General features: G+C 40.8%; 1 protein-coding gene across 1 annotated transcript in view; it reads right to left on the bottom strand.

The window, feature by feature from the left end:
* Positions 1-19,549, bottom strand: part of NCOR1 (nuclear receptor corepressor 1) — a 134,859-nt gene that overhangs the window by 29,498 nt on the left and 85,812 nt on the right. Inside the window, exons 22-30 of the mRNA XM_077746707.1 lie at positions 17,817-18,012; positions 12,260-12,433; positions 11,368-11,528; positions 7,009-7,129; positions 6,811-6,912; positions 6,377-6,477; positions 4,131-4,299; positions 1,621-1,761; positions 243-326 (exon numbers count right to left, since the gene is read on the bottom strand). Of these exons, the coding sequence (XP_077602833.1) occupies positions 243-326; positions 1,621-1,761; positions 4,131-4,299; positions 6,377-6,477; positions 6,811-6,912; positions 7,009-7,129; positions 11,368-11,528; positions 12,260-12,433; positions 17,817-18,012 (1,249 nt within the window). The remainder of the gene's footprint in view (positions 1-242; positions 327-1,620; positions 1,762-4,130; positions 4,300-6,376; positions 6,478-6,810; positions 6,913-7,008; positions 7,130-11,367; positions 11,529-12,259; positions 12,434-17,816; positions 18,013-19,549) is intronic.

Raw genomic sequence — 19,549 nt, forward strand, 5'->3', positions numbered from 1 at the left:
CATTGCATTCAGAGAATGGTTCTTACATAATAAAGATGTCTCTACATCCAAAGATTAGGCAACTATCATCTTCAAATAAATTCTGTAGCCCAGAAACAGAAGAGTTAAAATCAAGACTTAAATATCTAATATTTCAAAAGGGAAAATACTTGCAAAGCAGGTTTCATGCACTGCAAATTAATGTCAAACTATTTGCCCAAGAGGCCACCAGGAATAAAAGCCAAAACAAGCCAAGAGTTTACCCTGCATTATGGAACCGGACAACACAGTCCTTTCTTTGAGGTCAGAATGAGGGCTCCCCCTGGGTAATGCGCGGCATATCAGCCCTTTCAAAACAAGAAAGCAATTCAAGTATTAAACACAAAGTGTATTTCAATTTTTACATACTTTATAGTGACCATAGAGCATATACTTTTTGATAGAGAGAGAGCCTTAAATTTCTGAGCTATTCAGAAGGGTATCGTGGAAAAAATAAAAGTTGGAAGTACCCAACATGACATCATTTGTTCCTTTATAAATGTTCTCCTAAATAGAAAACAGCCACAGAGGACATCTATTATAAATCAATAAGGAAAGAAAGACACTGCAAAGCTAAATCTAAAATCCCAATGCTTCTTCCTCCAGGTGAGAGGGCACACGGAGAGGTCGAGAATCACTGTCTAGCTCTGAACTAGACCTCTGAGAAAAGGAAAACAAGGAAGACAGACACCTCATAAAGAGGCAAAATACACGAATGAAAATATGCAAATCAAAGTGAAAGAGCTGTAAATAACCTCTTAAAAAGCTTCACATCATATCAGAAAAAATTTGACTCAAGGATTGGAAATAACCACATGCATTTACCCTAAAATAAAGGAAGTGAGATTTCTTTGTTTGTTTTTTAAATGCAGAGAGAATCCAGCTCTTAGACAATTATACAGGACTGCTACGATTGAGGAATCCCTGCCCTATTTTTAGTATTTCACCTAGACTGACATTAAACACTTGAGGCAGGTTAAGATTTAAAGAAAATGAGTCATTATCAAAATAAAACCACAGCTACCATGTATGTCATGTATCATGTGTATCGTAGATGGTCAGCAGAAGGCTGGACGCCTGTCCCTAATCGTCACACAGTGCGAACCACAGTCCCTTAATTTAGAAGATGAAACTTGTACGGAGAAGTTCCTCAGGAAAGGGTGCGGCTGGAACTCAAATACACACCTCTGTCCTATGACACCACCGGGACTGCCTCACAATAAGGACAAAGTTCGCAGAATGAATTTTACATTTTTCAAGTCACTTAACCCTAGCAGCAATAATCTTCAAGCTGCACGAATATTCGAAGTTACCTGTGAGTAGACGGTGATGTTAATTTTCACTCCCTTCGCCTATCATGTACTTGACACATAAGTAGATACGAATATAAATTTAAACATCTTGATAAGTGTCATATTCATATATTAATTATACTTTATTATACATTATTAATATAACATATTGATAGAAGTTTCATTTATAAATATCATGAATATAAATCTCAGGTAGAAATAACAAACTGAATACTGCCTAACCCAGGCATGCAAATTTGCTCTACAAAATTAAATGTATCTAAACAATGTTCTGGAAACAACATTTTACCCTCTAGCGGTGCTGACACGGGAGACTCCCTCATTGGCAATCCTTGCTTTATGTTTCCTTCCACTGATTCATAGCTTCTTTTTAAACTGATTTCATGAGCTGTCCTTGGACTCCTTGTCCCTTCTCGGGCATTCTTAATATCTGTAGAGTATAGAAAACAAGAATTGCTCAGAGCCCAAGGCCTCTTCTACAGTAAGTCAGTTATCTTAGTTTCATAGTCTATATTATAAAAATAATAACATAAAAACTAGTCAACTTACAACAACTACTGTGTGGATGATATTTATGAACACTTTTTTTCACTAATTCAAATATATCTGAGTGCCAGGCATAAGCCAGTCTTGCAGAGAAGGTTAACAAATTAAGCTCCTCCCCTCGTGACGCTTGACCCAATCACGGCGGACACGGAGAAAATGCTAGGGAGGCTGTAGAGCACAGTCAGGACTATGCAAAGAGCGGCACACCGTCCTGTGAGAACAGTGCAGGGCTGGGGGGAACCTAACACTTAAAAGACTCTGATGAGGCTGCGTAGAAGTCATGTGCCAGCCGAGAACTAAAGGATAAGCAGGAGTTGCTTCAAGTCAGAGGTAAAGGGAGGAGGGAGGAGGTGGTACAGGCCAAGGGAACAGTGAGCACACAGCCCCCCAAGATGAGACACAGTGGGACATTCACTGTGGGGGGGCGGGACTGGGAGGGAGAGTGCATGGGCGAGGGGAGGCGGGCGGGACAGCCTGGGAGAGGAGCGGGCAGCAGAGGGTGGAGGGCAATTAAGCCAAGGGAAGGGGCTGACAATGACCCTAAAGCAGTGAAGAGTCAAGGGGGGAGGGGTGATGTGACACAGTTCTGAATATGCTGCGACTACAGGTGGGGCCATCAGTGAGGCAGCTGCCGACTCCTCGTCCCGGTGGAAGATGAGGGCCGCAGTGGGGGGTACAGAGAAATGGATGGATTCCAGAGACCTCAGAAAAGAGAACGGAAACAACGCATGACTGACTGGAGGGTGAGACAAGTGTCAAGGATGACACCCAGATTTCTGGCTTAGGCAATGTCTGTTAATTTCTTGCTCCAGAAGCAAAGTGTAAATCAGTGTGTGGCAGAAATGTTAAAACAAGAAAGGAGGAAGGAAATAAAGCTACCGTGTGTGTTTTACATCAGGCACCGGGTGCCGGCATACCGACGTCTCTGGATTTGAAGACATGACTAAGGACTACTCAGATCACAAAAACAGTTGCAAATAGGAACTCAAATCCAGTCCCTCGCTTGGCTGTGATGCCATAACTGAATCACTGTTGTAACATTAATGAGAAAATATAACCCAAGAATACATCTTAAAAAAAATGTTGACACAGAGATGAAAATACTTTTATAAGAAGAACTTAAATTCAGGGGCGCCTGGGTGGCTCAGCCGGTTAAGCGTCCAACTTGGGCTCAGGTCATGATCTCACGGTTCGTGGGTTCGAGCCCCGCATCAGGCTCTGTGCTGACAGCTCAGAGCCTGGAGCCTGTTTCAGATTCTATGTCTCCTTCTCTCTCTGACCCTCCCCCATGCTCTGTCTCTCCCTGTCTCACAAATAAATAAACTATAAGAAAAATAAATAAATTCAATACCCTTTCCAGGATTATCAGACTAGTATCTATTCCCTAATTTTTTAAGTTTTTAAGTTGAGAGAGCACGCGAGTGAGGGAGGGAGGGGCAGTATGAGGGAGAGGGAGAAAGAGAATCCCAAAAAAGTTCCACCGTCAGCACAGAGCCTGATGAAGGACTCGATCCTATAGATTGTTAGATCATGACCTCAGCCCAAATCAAGAGTCAGATGCTCAACCGACTGAGCCACCCAGGNCATGCTCTGTCTCTCCCTGTCTCACAAAGAAATAAACTATAAGAAAAAAAATAATAAATTCAATACCCTTTCCAGGATTATCAGACTAGTATCTATTCCCTAATTTTTTAAGTTTTTAAGTTGAGAGAGCACGCGAGTGAGGGAGGGAGGGGCAGTATGAGGGAGAGGGAGAAAGAGAATCCCAAAAAAGTTCCACCGTCAGCACAGAGCCTGATGAAGGACTCGATCCTACAGATTGTTAGATCATGACCTCAGCCCAAATCAAGAGTCAGATGCTCAACCGACTGAGCCACCCAGGCACCCCTACTCCCTAATTCTTACTGCATAAAACAGAAACCGCTTTCAGGTAAAAGTGATTCTACTAAAGTGAAACAAAGATTATTTTCTTAGGCTAAATCGACTGGCCACAGTTGATGTTAGCTACCACTTACAGACCCACTTACTATATGGGCTCTACATGGTTTACCATTTTTCATTGGCTGTCTCCATCGGAGTTAAATTTTCACACAAGTTCCATGAGAATGTACTACTGTTAACCCCTTTTACAGAGATTAAACTTGGGGTCAGAAAGAAAAACTAACTCCCCCAAGCAAGTATGTGGGGAACCAGAGGCCATGATTTTAGTCACACGTCACAATACTGGCTTCGGAGCATAGACATCATACTTACTATCATACGATAAGATGTGTCCACTTTTGCCTTCATAAATAACATGACCTTTTGATGCAGCTTCCTCTCTGCCCTTCTCAGGACTGCTCTCTTCAATGGGCATTCTAGAAATGGACCCCTTCACCAGAGCCTCAGTTGGTATGCCAGCCTGTGACAGAGCCGGGGTGCCCTGCCATCAAGTCAAACACAAACACTCGGGTTTAGAGGAAACACGAGGCGCTCACAAAACTTAACCTACCACACTGAGAGATTAAACCATACCTTCAAAGAAGAAAGGACAAAGACACAAGAGGAAACCAGACATTAAGTTTTTATAGACATAAAGAAAGACATAAAGTACCTTTTTGTTCTTGAACCCTGCCATACAAAACTTAAAACAGTGACAGGGATATAGGAGTCAAATCAGTTTTCTTCCCCACCTTGAAGTCAAACCTCTTAACATTCAGGGGGGAAAAAAAAATCTGTCTTAAGACCTAAAATCATGCAAACATAATACTTTTTCTTCAAAATGTCTAATAATAAAAGGTAATGAATAAAATTCAACGGGGGAGCTGGGGGGCAGGAACGACAGAACTCAGATCCCTCCGTTCTGTGATGTGGACTCAGTTCAGGCCACGCCATCTGAATTTCTACCATAACTGGGTAGTCGTCTTCGAGGAGGCCTATGGCCGTGGTTATTTCTACGCCTTCCTATAGGCAGCAAACCCTTCCTTCCAGCAAAATCATTCATGGCACCTAATGTGTAGACACTGTGTTGAAAGGAGAGTGGCCGGCCCAGACCTAGCCCACTCCCCCATTCAGTGTCCCCAAAACTCCAGTGAGGACAATCTGAAGCCACACGCTTAGAGCAACAAGAAAGACAAGAACAAAACATCTACTCGTGTGGCCATTCAACGAGCTTGGTAGTAAACATCTGAAAATCCTTAACACCCACTTCGGAAGTGCTCATGTCACGTGGACAGCCTGGTTTGAAAATAAATGGAGAAAAGCCTTGCCTCATTTGATCCAGCTCATTCTGTCTTCCTACCCACAGCTCGGTTACCAGAGTGAAAATGAACAAGAAGAGATAATAATATGCATAAGCCATTTATTTCTCTTCTGTTGCTCCTGAAGTATTTGCTTATTCTGAAAACTAATCTCAAGGGAATGTCTAGTTTGGTCAAATTTAGAAGGAGAGATGTGAAGAGTTAATACGTAACCTTCTAGATCACTACACCATATAGTCTATAATCCACATCTCAGAAAGGACTCACTGGGGAATCTTGATAAAATGGAGACTTCAGTATCTGAAGTAGGGACTAAAATTTCTGCATTATTCTAACAAGGTCCCAGGAGGTGCTGGTGCTCTAGGTCAGCAAGGTCCTGGGGCGTGGACATCCAGCAGAATCCCTTAGGGCTGGAAACATCCACTGCTGGGCCCCGCCCCCACAGGAGAGGCTTCATTTACATTCCTAAGCACTTCCTGGGTTCCTCTAAAGCTGCTGGCCAGGGGACCACACTTTAACAACCATTGTCCTAGGGAACAAGGACAAAAGACAAGCAAGAAGAATAGAACAGAAATCCTGTGACAGGGTCAATGTAAAAACATCTGTTTACAATCATTTCCCCAAATAGAATTTTCCCTTCCCAGATCTACAAGAATCAAGAAGCTAATGACTGTTACACTTCAAACTAAAATTAACATCTAACGGAGGAAAAGAAAGACCTTTTCTTAATGAAACTTGGCAATTTACTTAACCTAAAATTGGAAGAAGATCACTTGACTTGTGGCGCTTTTAATAACGCCATCCGTATCTCCCAGGTTAGCATTAGTTTCTACCAAGGCGGCTTTTATGCTGGGGCTGTAGACCTTCTTTTTCACAGGGGGCAAAGGGGAACAAATAATTTATAATGATTTTCTTCTCCATTTCTATGTAAGCCGAACACATGGTAAAAGCTTTGCCAGGAAGACAGTAAGAACTACATCAATCAGAAGTTGTTTCTGCTGCCAATTTGCAAGTAACTGACCTTTTCAAACGACCTGCAGAATAGATAATACAGCTTGTGGTCAAAACGATCACAGTAATGTCTTTCTGCAGACAGTTTTATAGATTTGGGTTTATTACCACTCAGATCCAGTCCCATAAGCCAGGACAACGAACAACTTCATCAAAAACTACATGCGGGAAGAGCCAGAGCTCGTGAGACCTGACTTCTAGTTTTCGCACTAGCTCTTGGCCAGGGTCTCAGGAACGGTCACAACTAACCTGAGTGATGGAGCCCCTCAGGGACGGGATGCCTTCCACGGAAATTTTGCTGGTTGGAGTTCCCCGAGTTATACTTCCTTCTTGAATGGCTCCTGGAGTACCTGAGTAACAGCAAAATGATCAGCAACTTACACCTGCCACTGCAAACAAACAAACATCAGTCCCTCCTTGCAGGAGGGCCAAGAGGAGGAAAGAGCAGCACAAAAAGAATAGCTGTGTTTTCAGAAATGCACTTTCAAATGAACACTGCGATTACTAAAAAGGATTACTAAAATATGGCATTTCAAAGTTTTAAGTTACTTTTATACAGAAAGAAAAATTTAGAATGTAAAGGTTCCAACTTAAAAAACCATTATTAAAACCTACTAATGACTTCCTTTAATAGATTTATTGGGAAGAAAAGTTCGACATTTCTGCCAAACAGATTATTTTACCTCTGACCACTCCTTCGTGTTGTGCCCTGACCAATAAACCTTCAGGCTGCGAGTTTTGGCTTCGGGGAGAAAATTCTTCCTGCTTGATGTAGGGCACAGTAGCTGTGGACCAAAGCAAGAGACATGAAGAGATCAAGGGCTGAATGACCAAGTGTGACGCTACTAATGTAGGAACCTTATGAGTGTTTACTCACTGACCTGATTTGGCGGATTCCTGTTGCCGCGGCAATCCCAGAGAGATGGAGCCCACTGAGGGCTTAGCTGTTTCTTGAGTGTAGGAAGTCTGATTATGAGAAGTCAAATAAGTGCCAGGTGTTCCCTAAAAATAATTTTTAAAGACTAAAATAACACTGTCTTTTCACAAAGTCGACAATAAATTGAAAGCTCGTGTTTCTGTTTATAAAAATTTACACCCCCACTGCCCGAAGAACAGGTTATTTGCAAAGCAAGAAAAACCTTATCATAGATTGCCTACATTAAAAATATTTTTAAAAGGAGCAAGATACGTCTTCTGAAATCAGCATAAATTTCATGTACATAATGATATTTACTGTTAACAAATTACATAAATAAGGCACGTAACAGTACACTCAAAACATAAGCTACGATTATGAACATTCATTCCTCTTAAAAATGCTCTAGGACACTGACATCAGTGAAAACTAAGTGTAAGGACTTCTGAAAACTCTCCTCCATAAAGGCAACCAGAAAACCAGTAAAAACTGTAAAAAAACAAAAACAAAAAAATACAATAGCAAAAAGGGATGAGCTCCTTAAAAGCCTCATTCCCAGATAATTCACTGTTCGTTTTGGTTCTCTGCAAGACCCATTTGGAAGGCTGTCTTTATTTGTTTGTTTTTTTAAATTTTTTTAAGTTTATTTTTGAGAGAGACAGAGCACAGTAGGGGAGGGGCAGAGAAAGAGGGAGACACGAATCCGAAGCAGGCTCCAGACTCTGAGCTGTCAGCACAGAGCCTGATGCAGAGGGAGCTCAAACTCATGAACTGTGAGATCATGACCTGAGCCGAAGTTGGATGCTCAACGGACTGAGCCACCCAGGCGCTCCAAGGCTGTCTTTATTTGACCTGACTATAGTGTGGAAGGAGGTGCATGCTTATCAAAACCTATCAGAGTCAAAGATTTAAATTCCTCACTGCCTGGGGCAGTAGATAACCCCAAGGGCAAACCACAAACCAAAAACCTTTAAAGGAAAAGCCAAGGAAGGAGATTTCAAAGGGGATCTGAAAAACTCCCAACATATTCCTAAGAATCTAGGGGGCATGCGCATGTGCAAGCTTGTACAGGTGCCAAGGAAACACCTGAGAAGGCCTTGAGTTCTCAACTCTGGCTGACCTTAAAGCTCTGTGAAAACAGAAAGTGAAGACTAGGGCAGGGTTGTGAGGTGCCCAGCTGCATGTTGAAGGGGTGTCCCCCCATACACACACACAGCCACTCGGTAAAGACTGGGACACTTACTCATTCTAGGCACTGAAGTCTGTCCAGTCATTAGCTGGCCACCAGGTGAACCAAAGAGCCACACAGGTCACAAGAATACAGACTTTACAGAGTTAGTTCAGAAAAGTCACAAAGCAAATACCAACACAAACAAACCAACAGAAACAAACAACAAACAGCAACAACAGCAAACCCTAGGGAGACAGGAAAATCTGATTTCCACAGATGCCACGTTCTATTATGTAAAATATCCAGTTTTTAGCCAAAAATTACAAGAAACCAGAAAGTATGACCCACACACAGGGGAAAAAAGCAGTGAATAAAAATTGTCCCTGGGCTTTAGACTTCTAGAAAAAGTCTATTATATCATAATCAGCTATTTTAAATATGTTCAAAGAACTACAGGGAATCAGGTCGAAAGAAAAGTATGAAACAGTGTCTCCCCACACAAAGAATATCAGCAAAAAGAAATCATAAAAGAAGAACCGTACAGAATTTCTAAAGTTGAAAAGTACAGAAACTAGGGGGGAGAAAAAAAAACCCTCTCCCCCGACTAAGAATACAGGGAAACATCTTCAACCTGACGAAAGGCACCTATAGATAACAGTCTACAGATACCAGTGAGATACGGTGGGCCCCCTCCCAAAACGGGCAGCAGGAAAGCATATCCTCTTCACCACTTCTGTTAAGCACTGTACTAAAAGTTCTACCCCAGCCTGTTCAACAGGACAAGAAAAAGAAAAGGCACAGGGACTAGAGACGAAGAAGTAAACCTGTCTTGATTTGCAGCTGACACACTCCCATAGATAATCCTAAGAAATCTGCCCCCCCCCAAACAAAAACAAAACAAAACACCCTACTAAAAGCCAACTAACTGAATACGGCAGGAGATAACGTGAAGATATGAAAACCATTTTTATTTACTAGTAAGACTGGGAAATGAAATTTTGAAAAATACTATTTATTAAAACATAAAATACATTACAAATAATCGATTAACTGAAAATAAATCTAACAAAACCTCTACAGTGAAAACTATGAAATACTGTGGAGAGAAACTAAAGACGTAATAAATGGAAAAATAAACATGTTCATGGAGTAGAAGACTCATTATTCTCAAGATCTTCATTTCTATACCAAAGTAATCTATAGATTTAAGGCAACCCCTACCATAATCCCAGCAGAATTTTGTGTCAAAGCTGACCTTTCTAATTTAGATGGAAATGCCAAAGCCATAGAAGAGCCTGAGCAAAATCTTGAAAAATCAAAGCCCTTACAAAGGACTCATAGTACATGATTTCAGCACTTATACAGAAAGCTACAACAATCACAACCATGGCACTAATACAAGATGGGAAAGGAGATCAGTTGAACAGAATACAGAGTCCAGATATACACCAAATACAAAGCCAAGTCATTTTTGACAAAGGCACTAAAATTACCAAATAGTAGAAAGAAAAGATTTTTTAATCAATGTTACTTGACCTGCAAATCCAGACAGATGAACACTGGCCCTAACCTCACACCAAAATTAATCTGCCATGGATCACAGACCTAAAAGCCAAAATGATAAAGCTTTCAGAAGAAAACATACAAGCATATCTCCACAACCTTGAGGCAGGCAAAGATTTTTTACAGGGAGAAAAAAAGAATTATAAGAGAAAAAAATTTATATATGAACTTCATCAAAATTTCAAATCTCTGCTCATCAAAACATACCAGTAAGACACAAAAGCCACAAAGAGAAATATTTTAATATATAACAAAGACCTTACATCCACAATATATAAAGAACTTCTACAATCTATTAATCAAAACCCCCAAAAGAAACAGATAATAAGACAGTCACTTCACAATCAGATGCATAAATGACCAATAAATACATGAAAAAGTGATCATCATTTGTTGTCAGGGAAATGCAAACTAGAGCCACCATGAAATATTACATACCCACTAATGAAACTAAGATAAAAAAGACTGCCAATGATAAACAAAGCAACAGGAAGACTTACACGTTGGGGGTGGCGGTGTAAAACCACAGACCCACTCTGGCAAATTATAGAGTCAAACATAACATGTATTCAGCAATTCCACTCTCAGGGGACTATGCAAGAGAAATGAAAACATATGTCTACAAAGACCCCTGTATAATATTCTATCAGCTTTATTCACCACAGCCAGAAGCTAGAAACAGCTCAGGCTTCCATTAACAAGAAAATGGATAAACAAACCAGTATGTTCACACAATGCAGTATTATTTGGGAATAAAAAAGATGACACTACTGATGACACAAAACCCTGGATGAATCCCTAAAGCCATGATCCTACATTAAGGAAGACACAGAAGAGTACATACTGTATGCATCCATTTACATGAAGTTCTAGAAAAGGCAAAATTAATCTGGGTCAGTAGAAAGCAAAACTGTGATTGTTTCAGGCCAAAGGGACACGAGAAAACTTTCTGGAGTGATGAAATGGTTCTATAACTTGACAGGGGTGTGGTCACTGCTGGTCCTGCACATTAGTCAAAACTTTACCATTAAGAGAAGACCATATATGGAGCGCCTGGGTGGCTCAGTCAGTTAAGCGTCCAACTTCAGCTCAGGTCATGATCTCATGGTTTGTGAGTTCGAGCCCCACTGGGGCTCTCTGTTGACAGTCTGAAGCACGGAGCCTGCTTTGGATTCTGTGTCTCCTTCTCTGTCTCTCTGCCCTCCCCCCCACTCACGCAATGTCTCTCTCTCTCTCTCAAAATAAACATTAAAAAACTTTTTAAAAAAGATAACACCATATTAAGGAAAAAAATAACACACCAGGGGGAAAAAAAGAAAGATACAATGGCTGAAGTCCGAATGAGTGGGGCTGACCAATCATCCACAATTTACTATTTACAGCCTTTGTCATAGTCAGTCAACACATATTTGATGCTTAACTTCCTGTGCATGGCAGGGAGTACGGCGGCCGCCATGTTTTCTGGCCGCCATGTTTTCTGGTCATGGCCTCTTCAGATACAGATTTTTATTTAAGGCTCTGACAAATTAGTGACAGAAAGCAATCCTCAACAGAAATCTCCTGGCAGGAGAGGGTGTTTTTTGTTTTTACCTGTGAGATGGAGCCTCCCAGGATGAAAGACGGTTTTTCGGAAGCCACGGTGGTTTTGGAGGAGGGGATAAGAGGCGGCGGCGGCCTCGTGGGTCGAGTTGTCGGGAGCCGAACCGCTTCGGGGAGATTGGTTATCACTTGATGTGGAGCAGGCTGCAGGACTTTTAAAGGGAAGAAAACGATGATTTACAACAGTCCATTTCGAAGTTTGCAACACCCCGCCTAGCTCAGTCATTCCTGAATTTCTAAATCACAAACTGAATCTGGAGTGCAAGATGAGGCTGAAGTTGAACATTTCTATTTTAAATTTCTCTTTCACTTGAATTAAAGCCGTAGACACACTCAGGTCACACATGGTATTCGGGAGGCTGAAATAGTCAACTCCCTGTCAAACTGGAGCTTTCAAGCCAACGTTCATTTGAAGCTATTTCTGCTTAGCGTAGGCAAATGGCAATCTTTAATAATCCTCTCTCTCTCACCCTGCATCGCTCTTTGGACCTGCTTCTTACGAGCAGCTGATGCTGCAACTATGGAGAACATACAGATGCGACTGACCACCAGCTGCACGCCCCGTTTTGCATCCTGCAGATTCTGAGCGACCTTCGCGGATTCTGGCTCTCACAGACTCGGCTGTCTCTTGCGGTGGGGGAGGGGAATCTCAAGATTTGTCAAAAGTACAGGTACTCTCAAGAGGAAGCCAGTCAATGTCACAGTGGACACGCGTGGACACCAACTTCCCAGCGGCCCCGGTAAATCTCAACTGAGTGCAACTGATGAGGCAGAGAAGCCAGAAGGGACTTCTGAACCGGGAAGGCCGTGTCCTGGAAACCACCCATGTGTAGCACCGGTAGGGAGATGGCCAGCAGCCACTGCACAGAGGAACGATATTTACCTGGCGGGACACTATAGCGGGCTGCACTCCTATCGGGCTGTGGAGCGGCTGTACTGACTTCTCTCGGAGAGAGCCTACACGGTGATGCTGACCTTGCTGCGCTCCCATGCATCTGTGCTTCCTGTTCTAGGGCACGTGTGACCTCAGCATAGGGCAAATAGGCGACTGATTTTCCTATGAAAGTTAAAGTTATCAAAATAAGGGAAGAACCCCAAATGAAAATAGTAAGTGTGAAAGGACCAAGCCCACACTATCCAGGGGCAGATCCGACCATACACTAATAAATTAAAATCTAAAATTCCTGGGGGGGGGGGGAATCCACCCACACAGAGGGTACATCTGTGTACGCACCAGCACCAGAACCTAATAAAATCCTCAAAAATTCAGTTATGATTTTTCCCTTTAACGGGCAAAGTACTTCCTTTTCTTCTCAATAGGAAAATTAGCGTTTTCACATGCAATAAAGATCACAACAGGCAAACCTCAGATTATCCAGCCATTCTGTGAATTCAAGTCTTGTTTGATTTAGGTCTCTTGAGAATTTCAACTCTTATATTTAGCCTGTTAAAACCCACCACTTAACAGTCAGAAAAACAGATATAATTAAGAAATGGAAGAAGCCTTCCAAAAGATGCGAATCAGGCTAATCCAAAAAACCTACGCAAGTTTATAAAATTGTGAATTTTACTATAATAATGCTAATAAAAATTACTCCCTATGATTTACTTCTACATTAAGCATTAAAAAAAACCTTAAGCGTTTAAACGGGTACATCAGATATGCAGTCACATTAATATTTAAAGATACATATAACCTTTTTCCTTTTTAAAATGAAATTGATGCTCTAACTGTGGAAAATCGGAAAAGCACCAAGAAGAAAGTGAAAATCATCTGTAACCCAAACCCACTTAGTTCTGGGGTATTTCAATATCTGCCAGAACAAATTCCTATTCATTTTATTACTCCTTTGCTTATCTAGTCTTACCCATTTAGTCTTCCAGGTAAATCTAAACTTAAAATCATTCTGAGTAGTTCCTCTCCAAACAAACGTCACTGGAATTTTCATTACACTTGCACTGAATTTATGAATACAGGAGACCTGACATCCCATACTAATGCGTTTCCTAAATGAGGAATCTAGGCTTTCTCGTATGTCTTTTCTATACATCCCTGGTTATAAATTATTTGTAGGTATGTTACATTTTGTTGCTAGGAAAACCATCTTTTTCATATGCATGGTTTACGTTTATAACTGATTACTGCAGATATATAGGAAAGAAAGATGTGGATTCCTGTATATCATTTTTTTTCCCCTCAGAAACTTAATGAACTTTCCTTTTAGCTCTAATAACTTTCAGTTGATTCTTTTACGCTTTCTAGGTAGATAATCTTACCCTGTGATGAATAATTTGTCTCCTCCCTTATTTTTTATTTTTTCTTTACTTAACTATAGTAGGTAGTGATAGTTCCTATCCAAAGAGAAGGTCTCTAACATGTCACTATTAAGAGGAAAGTTTATAATTGGTTTCAAATAAAGATTCATTACCACAAGGCATGAAGAGTTCTCCGGCTTACTGAGATTTTTTTTTTAGAACTAGAAACAATTATAGTAATCAGCTAATGTTAAGTATGTCCTTCAGTGGGGAGCCTGGGTAACTCAGTGAGTTAAGTGTCTGACTCTTGATTTCAGCTTGGGTCCTGATCTCATGGATCATGAGTTCAGGCCCCGTGTTGGGCTCTGCAGGGACAGTGTAGAGCCTGCTTGGGATTCTCTCTCTCCCTCTTTTTCTCCCCCTCCCTTGCGTGTGCTCGCTGTCTCTCTCAAAATAACTAAACTTTTAAAAGCCGTATGTACTTCAGAGAGAGACAAATATCCTATGATTTCTCTCATGTGGAATTTAAGAAACAAAACAGATGAACATATGGCAAGGTGGGGGTGGGGCGAGAAGAGAAAAGGAAACAAACCACAAGAGACTCTTAATGATAGAGAACAAACCAAGGGTTGATGGAGGGAGATGGGTGGGGATGGGCCAGATGAGTGACGGGTGCTAAGGACACTTGTGATGAGCACTGGCTGTTGTATATAAGTGATGAATCACTGAATTCTACTCCTGAAGCCAATATTGCACTGTTAACTAATATTTAATTTTTTAAAAACTATGTACAATGTGCAGAGCACTGTAATTACATGAATTATCTCACTAAGCCCTCATGACCAATGAGATTATTAACAGCAGTTCATCACAGATGAGGAAACTGAACCTCAAAAGAATCACATCATCTTGCCCAACCAAGGTCACACCACTATCAGGGATTTTTCAAAACCAGCACAAGCCTGACGCTGAGCTCTAAACCATATGGCAAAAATGGCTCCCGGAAGCACCGGGTGTTGAATTTCAGATGCCTCTGGGGTACCCATCGAGATAACGGAACTCTTCCCTTCTTAGACATTAATATAATGAATTATATTAAGTGTCCTAATGCCGTGCAGATGTATAAAATAAACCAACTTCAAAAGAAAATCATGTCTTCCTTTCTAGACAATTTAACAGCACAGTGTATTATAAATTCTGTGATTGTTTTGTCACTTCCATAAAGTTGAGATTATGTGGAAATTACTGTCATGGTACTGTTAAAGAAAAAATGGAAATTTAGATGGTTCTAAATACACATTTTAAATCACCATGTACTCAGGGCTGAAAAAATAAAGAAACAACAAAATAAGCAGACTAGGTTCAGTTGCATGGATGCATTAACTCTTATTTGGATTGAACTGATCTTGTTAAACCAGCACCGAAGTTCAATTTTAACTCTCTCTACATGTGTATGTTTGAGCTCCTTCACTACAGGAAAAAGGCTTCAAACTGAAGCAGGGGTCAGCCTGTGTAAATGTTCCTGGAAAGTGCAAACAAGGGCTCTCTAAGGTCTTCCCCAAACTCTTCTGCAGGTGGAAAGGCTTACACCACCTACAGGAAAGCAAAGAGCTGAACAATGGGCGCTGCCTGTTACTTTCTAAGTGAGACCGCAAAGTCAACACCATGGTCCTAATTCAAGTGGACTGTACCAGTTTGGTGATTGTTTTTATGTTAAATTCACGTTCTCACTATATTTACCATTCTATAAACTAGCCTATGATGTTGCACTGAAAATATTTATATCAAACACGCTGCATATAAGCAATGTAACTGCAAGTATACAATTACACAAGGGGATGTATAAATGTAAAGGAAATTATCCTTTACACTGAACTATGAATAGCTATCAATTTAGGAGAATCTTCAGGCACTTAGTTAATAAATTACTGGACGAACATACTAGGTAGATGAGCTAAAACAAAACTTAGCCTTGGGACAAAACGTATCTAGGGTCACCTTGAAGCAAACTATGTCCTATTAATAAACACCCTGGTATCATATCAAGGTGTCTCAGAAGGTTGGGCTCTAGCCTGATTCAGTCTCTCCAGCTTCCAAATACAACCCAATCTGTACAGTAGCTCAAGAAAAGTTATTGAGGTTCTAAAGTAACTATAAGATATACATATTAGAATGATCCAGATATTACTAACTAAAAATAATATTCAGCTTTAGCATGAATTTGGCAAATCCCATTTGAATGTCATTTCTTCTAGGTTTTAATTCTTCCTCCCAACACTTATTCTAAATCATTTATGTAAGGAATACACAGACTTTTAAATTACTCTATAATTTTTATCATTCTCATCATGACAGATTTTCTCGTAATTGGACTGCTCAAAAGATTAGCACTTCTACTAAGTCCATTTATACTCTAGTTCATTTAACTCATTCCTTCAATTACTGAGTTAGAGAGTAATTACTGAGTTAGAGACTGAGGATTCTCCACACCCAACATACTAAAGGTCCCCTAATCATTAACGTTTTTACCTTAATTCAAGAAATATTCATTTAGTGCCTATTATACACCCAGCCTTGCTAGGGGTTATTTTTACTAGCACAGGATTTATACTGAAAACATTAACAATCTTATATTTAAAACTCTATCATTAGAGGCTCAGTGTGCCATATGACTGATAACTAATCATTGGTGTGACTGGTGGAGGGGGTCAAGATCATTTAAGCACCACAGTTCCTATTGTATATTAAATAGCCCTTGGCATTTATATTAAACAGCATGGTATTCTACAGCTAATTGCTCTTACCTATATGAGGTACTACAAAGAGTCTTTTGAATCATTACCAAAAAATCTAAACCATAGTAACAGAGACCTTAAGACTCGTGTATTCTAAACATATTATAGCACGTAGTCGGTAAGTTAACTACCAACCAGAACATATGTGCCATTTCCTAACCACACCAAAAGAATTTAATGAAATTTAGAAATCACTCCCCTTCTCCCCCTTTTAAGGAAATGAAGCGTATCTATCATGCACAAGGGTCCCCTGCTGGCTCGGTCCGTGGAGCGTGCAACTCTTGATCTTGGGGTTGTGAGTTCGAGCCCCACGCTGGGTGTAGACTACATAAAAATTTAAAAATCTTATTTAAAAACAAAGCGGGAGTCTGGGTGACTCAGTTAAGCATCTGACTTCTTCGGTTTAGGTTACAATCTCACAGTTCATGAGTTCAAGCTCTGCATCGGGCTCAGTGCTGACAGCTCAGAGCCTGGAGCCTGCTTCAGATTCTGTCTCTCCCTCTCTCTCTGCCCCTCCCCAACACATGCTCTGTCTGTCTCTCTCTCTCTCTCTCTCAAAAAAACATAAAAAAATTTTTAAAAAAGCATGCACAACTCAAATCTGTCACTTGAAATAACAACACCTTCACGATACCGATTACGGCTGTGTGGGTCCTGATGCACTAATTGTTATTATACGTTGTATACTATTGCATATAATATTATATAAATAATGCTGACCCATGTGTTACAAAGCAATACTGATCACTGATTCTTTCTTATGGGTTGTAATTGCAGCAAGGGAGAAAGAGAGATAGACAGACAGACAGGCAGGTAGATAGATAAGTAGCTAAGCAGATATAAGTAGGCAGAGAGATATAATAGACGGACAGATCGATCCATAACTTGCACTTTACAGATGAGAGAACTGAAAGTCAGAAGACTTCAGGGACTTATCCTTGGCCAAACACCTGGCAAAAGCTGGGATGGGGGCTGAGTCAGGGTCTCACTGGCACCAGACATGACACAAAGCTGTCATCACAGGAAGACAGAGTGTTACCCTGCTGTCACGTGTGATCTGCCTGGACGACGGGATAACATCCCCACTTACTCTGAAAACTTGGATGAGTGGAGAAGAATGGCTTTTACAGTCTTCCAGCACAGAGATAAATATCAGAAAATTCATATTAACAAAAACCATTACAAATGTTATTGCCATCCTTTAGAGTAGCCACTAATACAAACATTCCTCACCTGTCTAACTGAGGTCAGTTTGAAGGGATTCTATGTGTTGGGGCAAGAGAAATAAATCAACTGACATGCTGGTAAACAACAAAGCATGAAGGCCCACTTTGGAGTATGGTTTTGTTTCCCACCAGAAAAGTTCTTTGTGATGACAGCTCCGCCTACCTTCCCACTCTCTGTTCGGACTCTTAGCGGTGCCACACGGACTTGTAGAACTTCTACATTCCAAATCTATCTGTTCTTGCCTCTGTCGCTGTTCTTCCAGGAGTGCAGACTCATGCATTGCTTTAATGTGTCGCTGGTACAGGGCATAGCCGCTCACTGGGGTTCCGATCGGTATATTACATGGGGTACAGGAAACCTACAGAAGGAAAAAAAAAATCTAAATATGCCAATGACCAGCATAACAACCCTCCGTTGCAAATAATGCTCATTTCTGTAACATACCGGTTGATAGGATTTTGCCTTTTTTTTTAAATGTTTACTTATAGTTGAGAGAGAGATATAGATGGAGTGCAGGTGGCAGAGGGGCAGAGAGAGGGGGAGACTCAGAATCTGAAGCAGACTCTAGGCTCTGAGCTGTCAGCCCAGAGCCCGACGCGGGACTCGAACCCACAAACTGTGAGATCATGACCTGAACCAAAGTCGGACGTTTAACCGACTAAGCCACCAAGGTGTGCTGGATTTTGCCATTTTTTAATCAAAATAATCTTCAAGTGTAATGCTTAAAAATGCTGGACAGTTTACTTTCAGAACTGAACATAATATAAAATCACAAAAGGGGTTGCCTGGGTGGCTCAGGCACTTAAGTGTCCGACTTCAGCTCAGGTCATGATTTCAAGGTTTATGGATTCTGGCCCGCGCTGGACTCTGTCTTGACAGCTTAGAGCCTGAAGTCTGTTTCGGATCCTGTCTCTCTCTGTCTCAAAAATAAACATTTGAAAAAAAAAAAATCACAAAAGTTGTGATAAGAGAAATCAAAATATTTCTGCCTGTTTTTCCACTTATGATGGTCAAACTCCTGCTGGCTCATGCCCTCCTCTCTAGGCTCGCTCAGCAGGTACTCACATCCACTTCTGTGGCTTTAAACGTCATCTATATGTTAATGACTCATCAATTTCTATTTCTAAGATGTTTGCTCCAAGTCCCATACTCACAGAATGGCTGCGTAATAGTTCCACTTGGATATCCCAAAGCACCACAAACCTGCATTCAAATAGAAACTTTTCTTTTCCTAAATGCTTTTCGATGCTTCCCCTTCAGTGCCCTCCATCTTAGAAAACGAAACCTTAGCAGCTTAAGCCAGGAACCTGGCAGACATCCTTGACTAATCGACCTCAACTCCCACAACCAATTCATTAACACGTCAGGGCTACTGTTAAATGTTATGTTTTCAGACAGAAATGTTATGTCTTAGGATCCAATACACTTCCTCCCCATCTTCCTTCACTGCAGCCCCGTTTCTTTCTTTCAGAGTACACAGACAGCGCTCACTATAGCACAATCTGCAATATTATAGGTTGTCCTGGTTTACTGTCTGTCTCTCTCACTTCATGAAGGAATGACTCCAACCTGTTCAGTTCAATACTAAATAAATAGCCCCTAACACACTCCATTACTTCATGAATACAAAAACTTCCGGAGAAAAACAGAGATCTGACTTTTTTAGAAACTATTATCTAAATAAAGACTTCCATCGTTTTTTCCGCTATTATAAATAGAATTCTTCAGGGACCCCAAGACATGCACATAACTTACTTGCCTCTGTGCTTTGGCTTATACATAAACATGGCTCTTCCTCTTTTTGCTATAAAGCCTAATGAATTGCTTTGGTCCAACCAAAATGTTATTTCCTTTTTCTTAATGTTTATTCTTCAAGTATATTAAATGTTCCACAA

The sequence above is a fragment of the Crocuta crocuta genome, unplaced genomic scaffold (assembly GCF_008692635.1).
Source record: "Crocuta crocuta isolate KB4526 unplaced genomic scaffold, BGI_CrCroc_1.0 scaffold139, whole genome shotgun sequence".
Classification (NCBI taxonomy): Eukaryota; Metazoa; Chordata; class Mammalia; order Carnivora; family Hyaenidae; genus Crocuta; species Crocuta crocuta.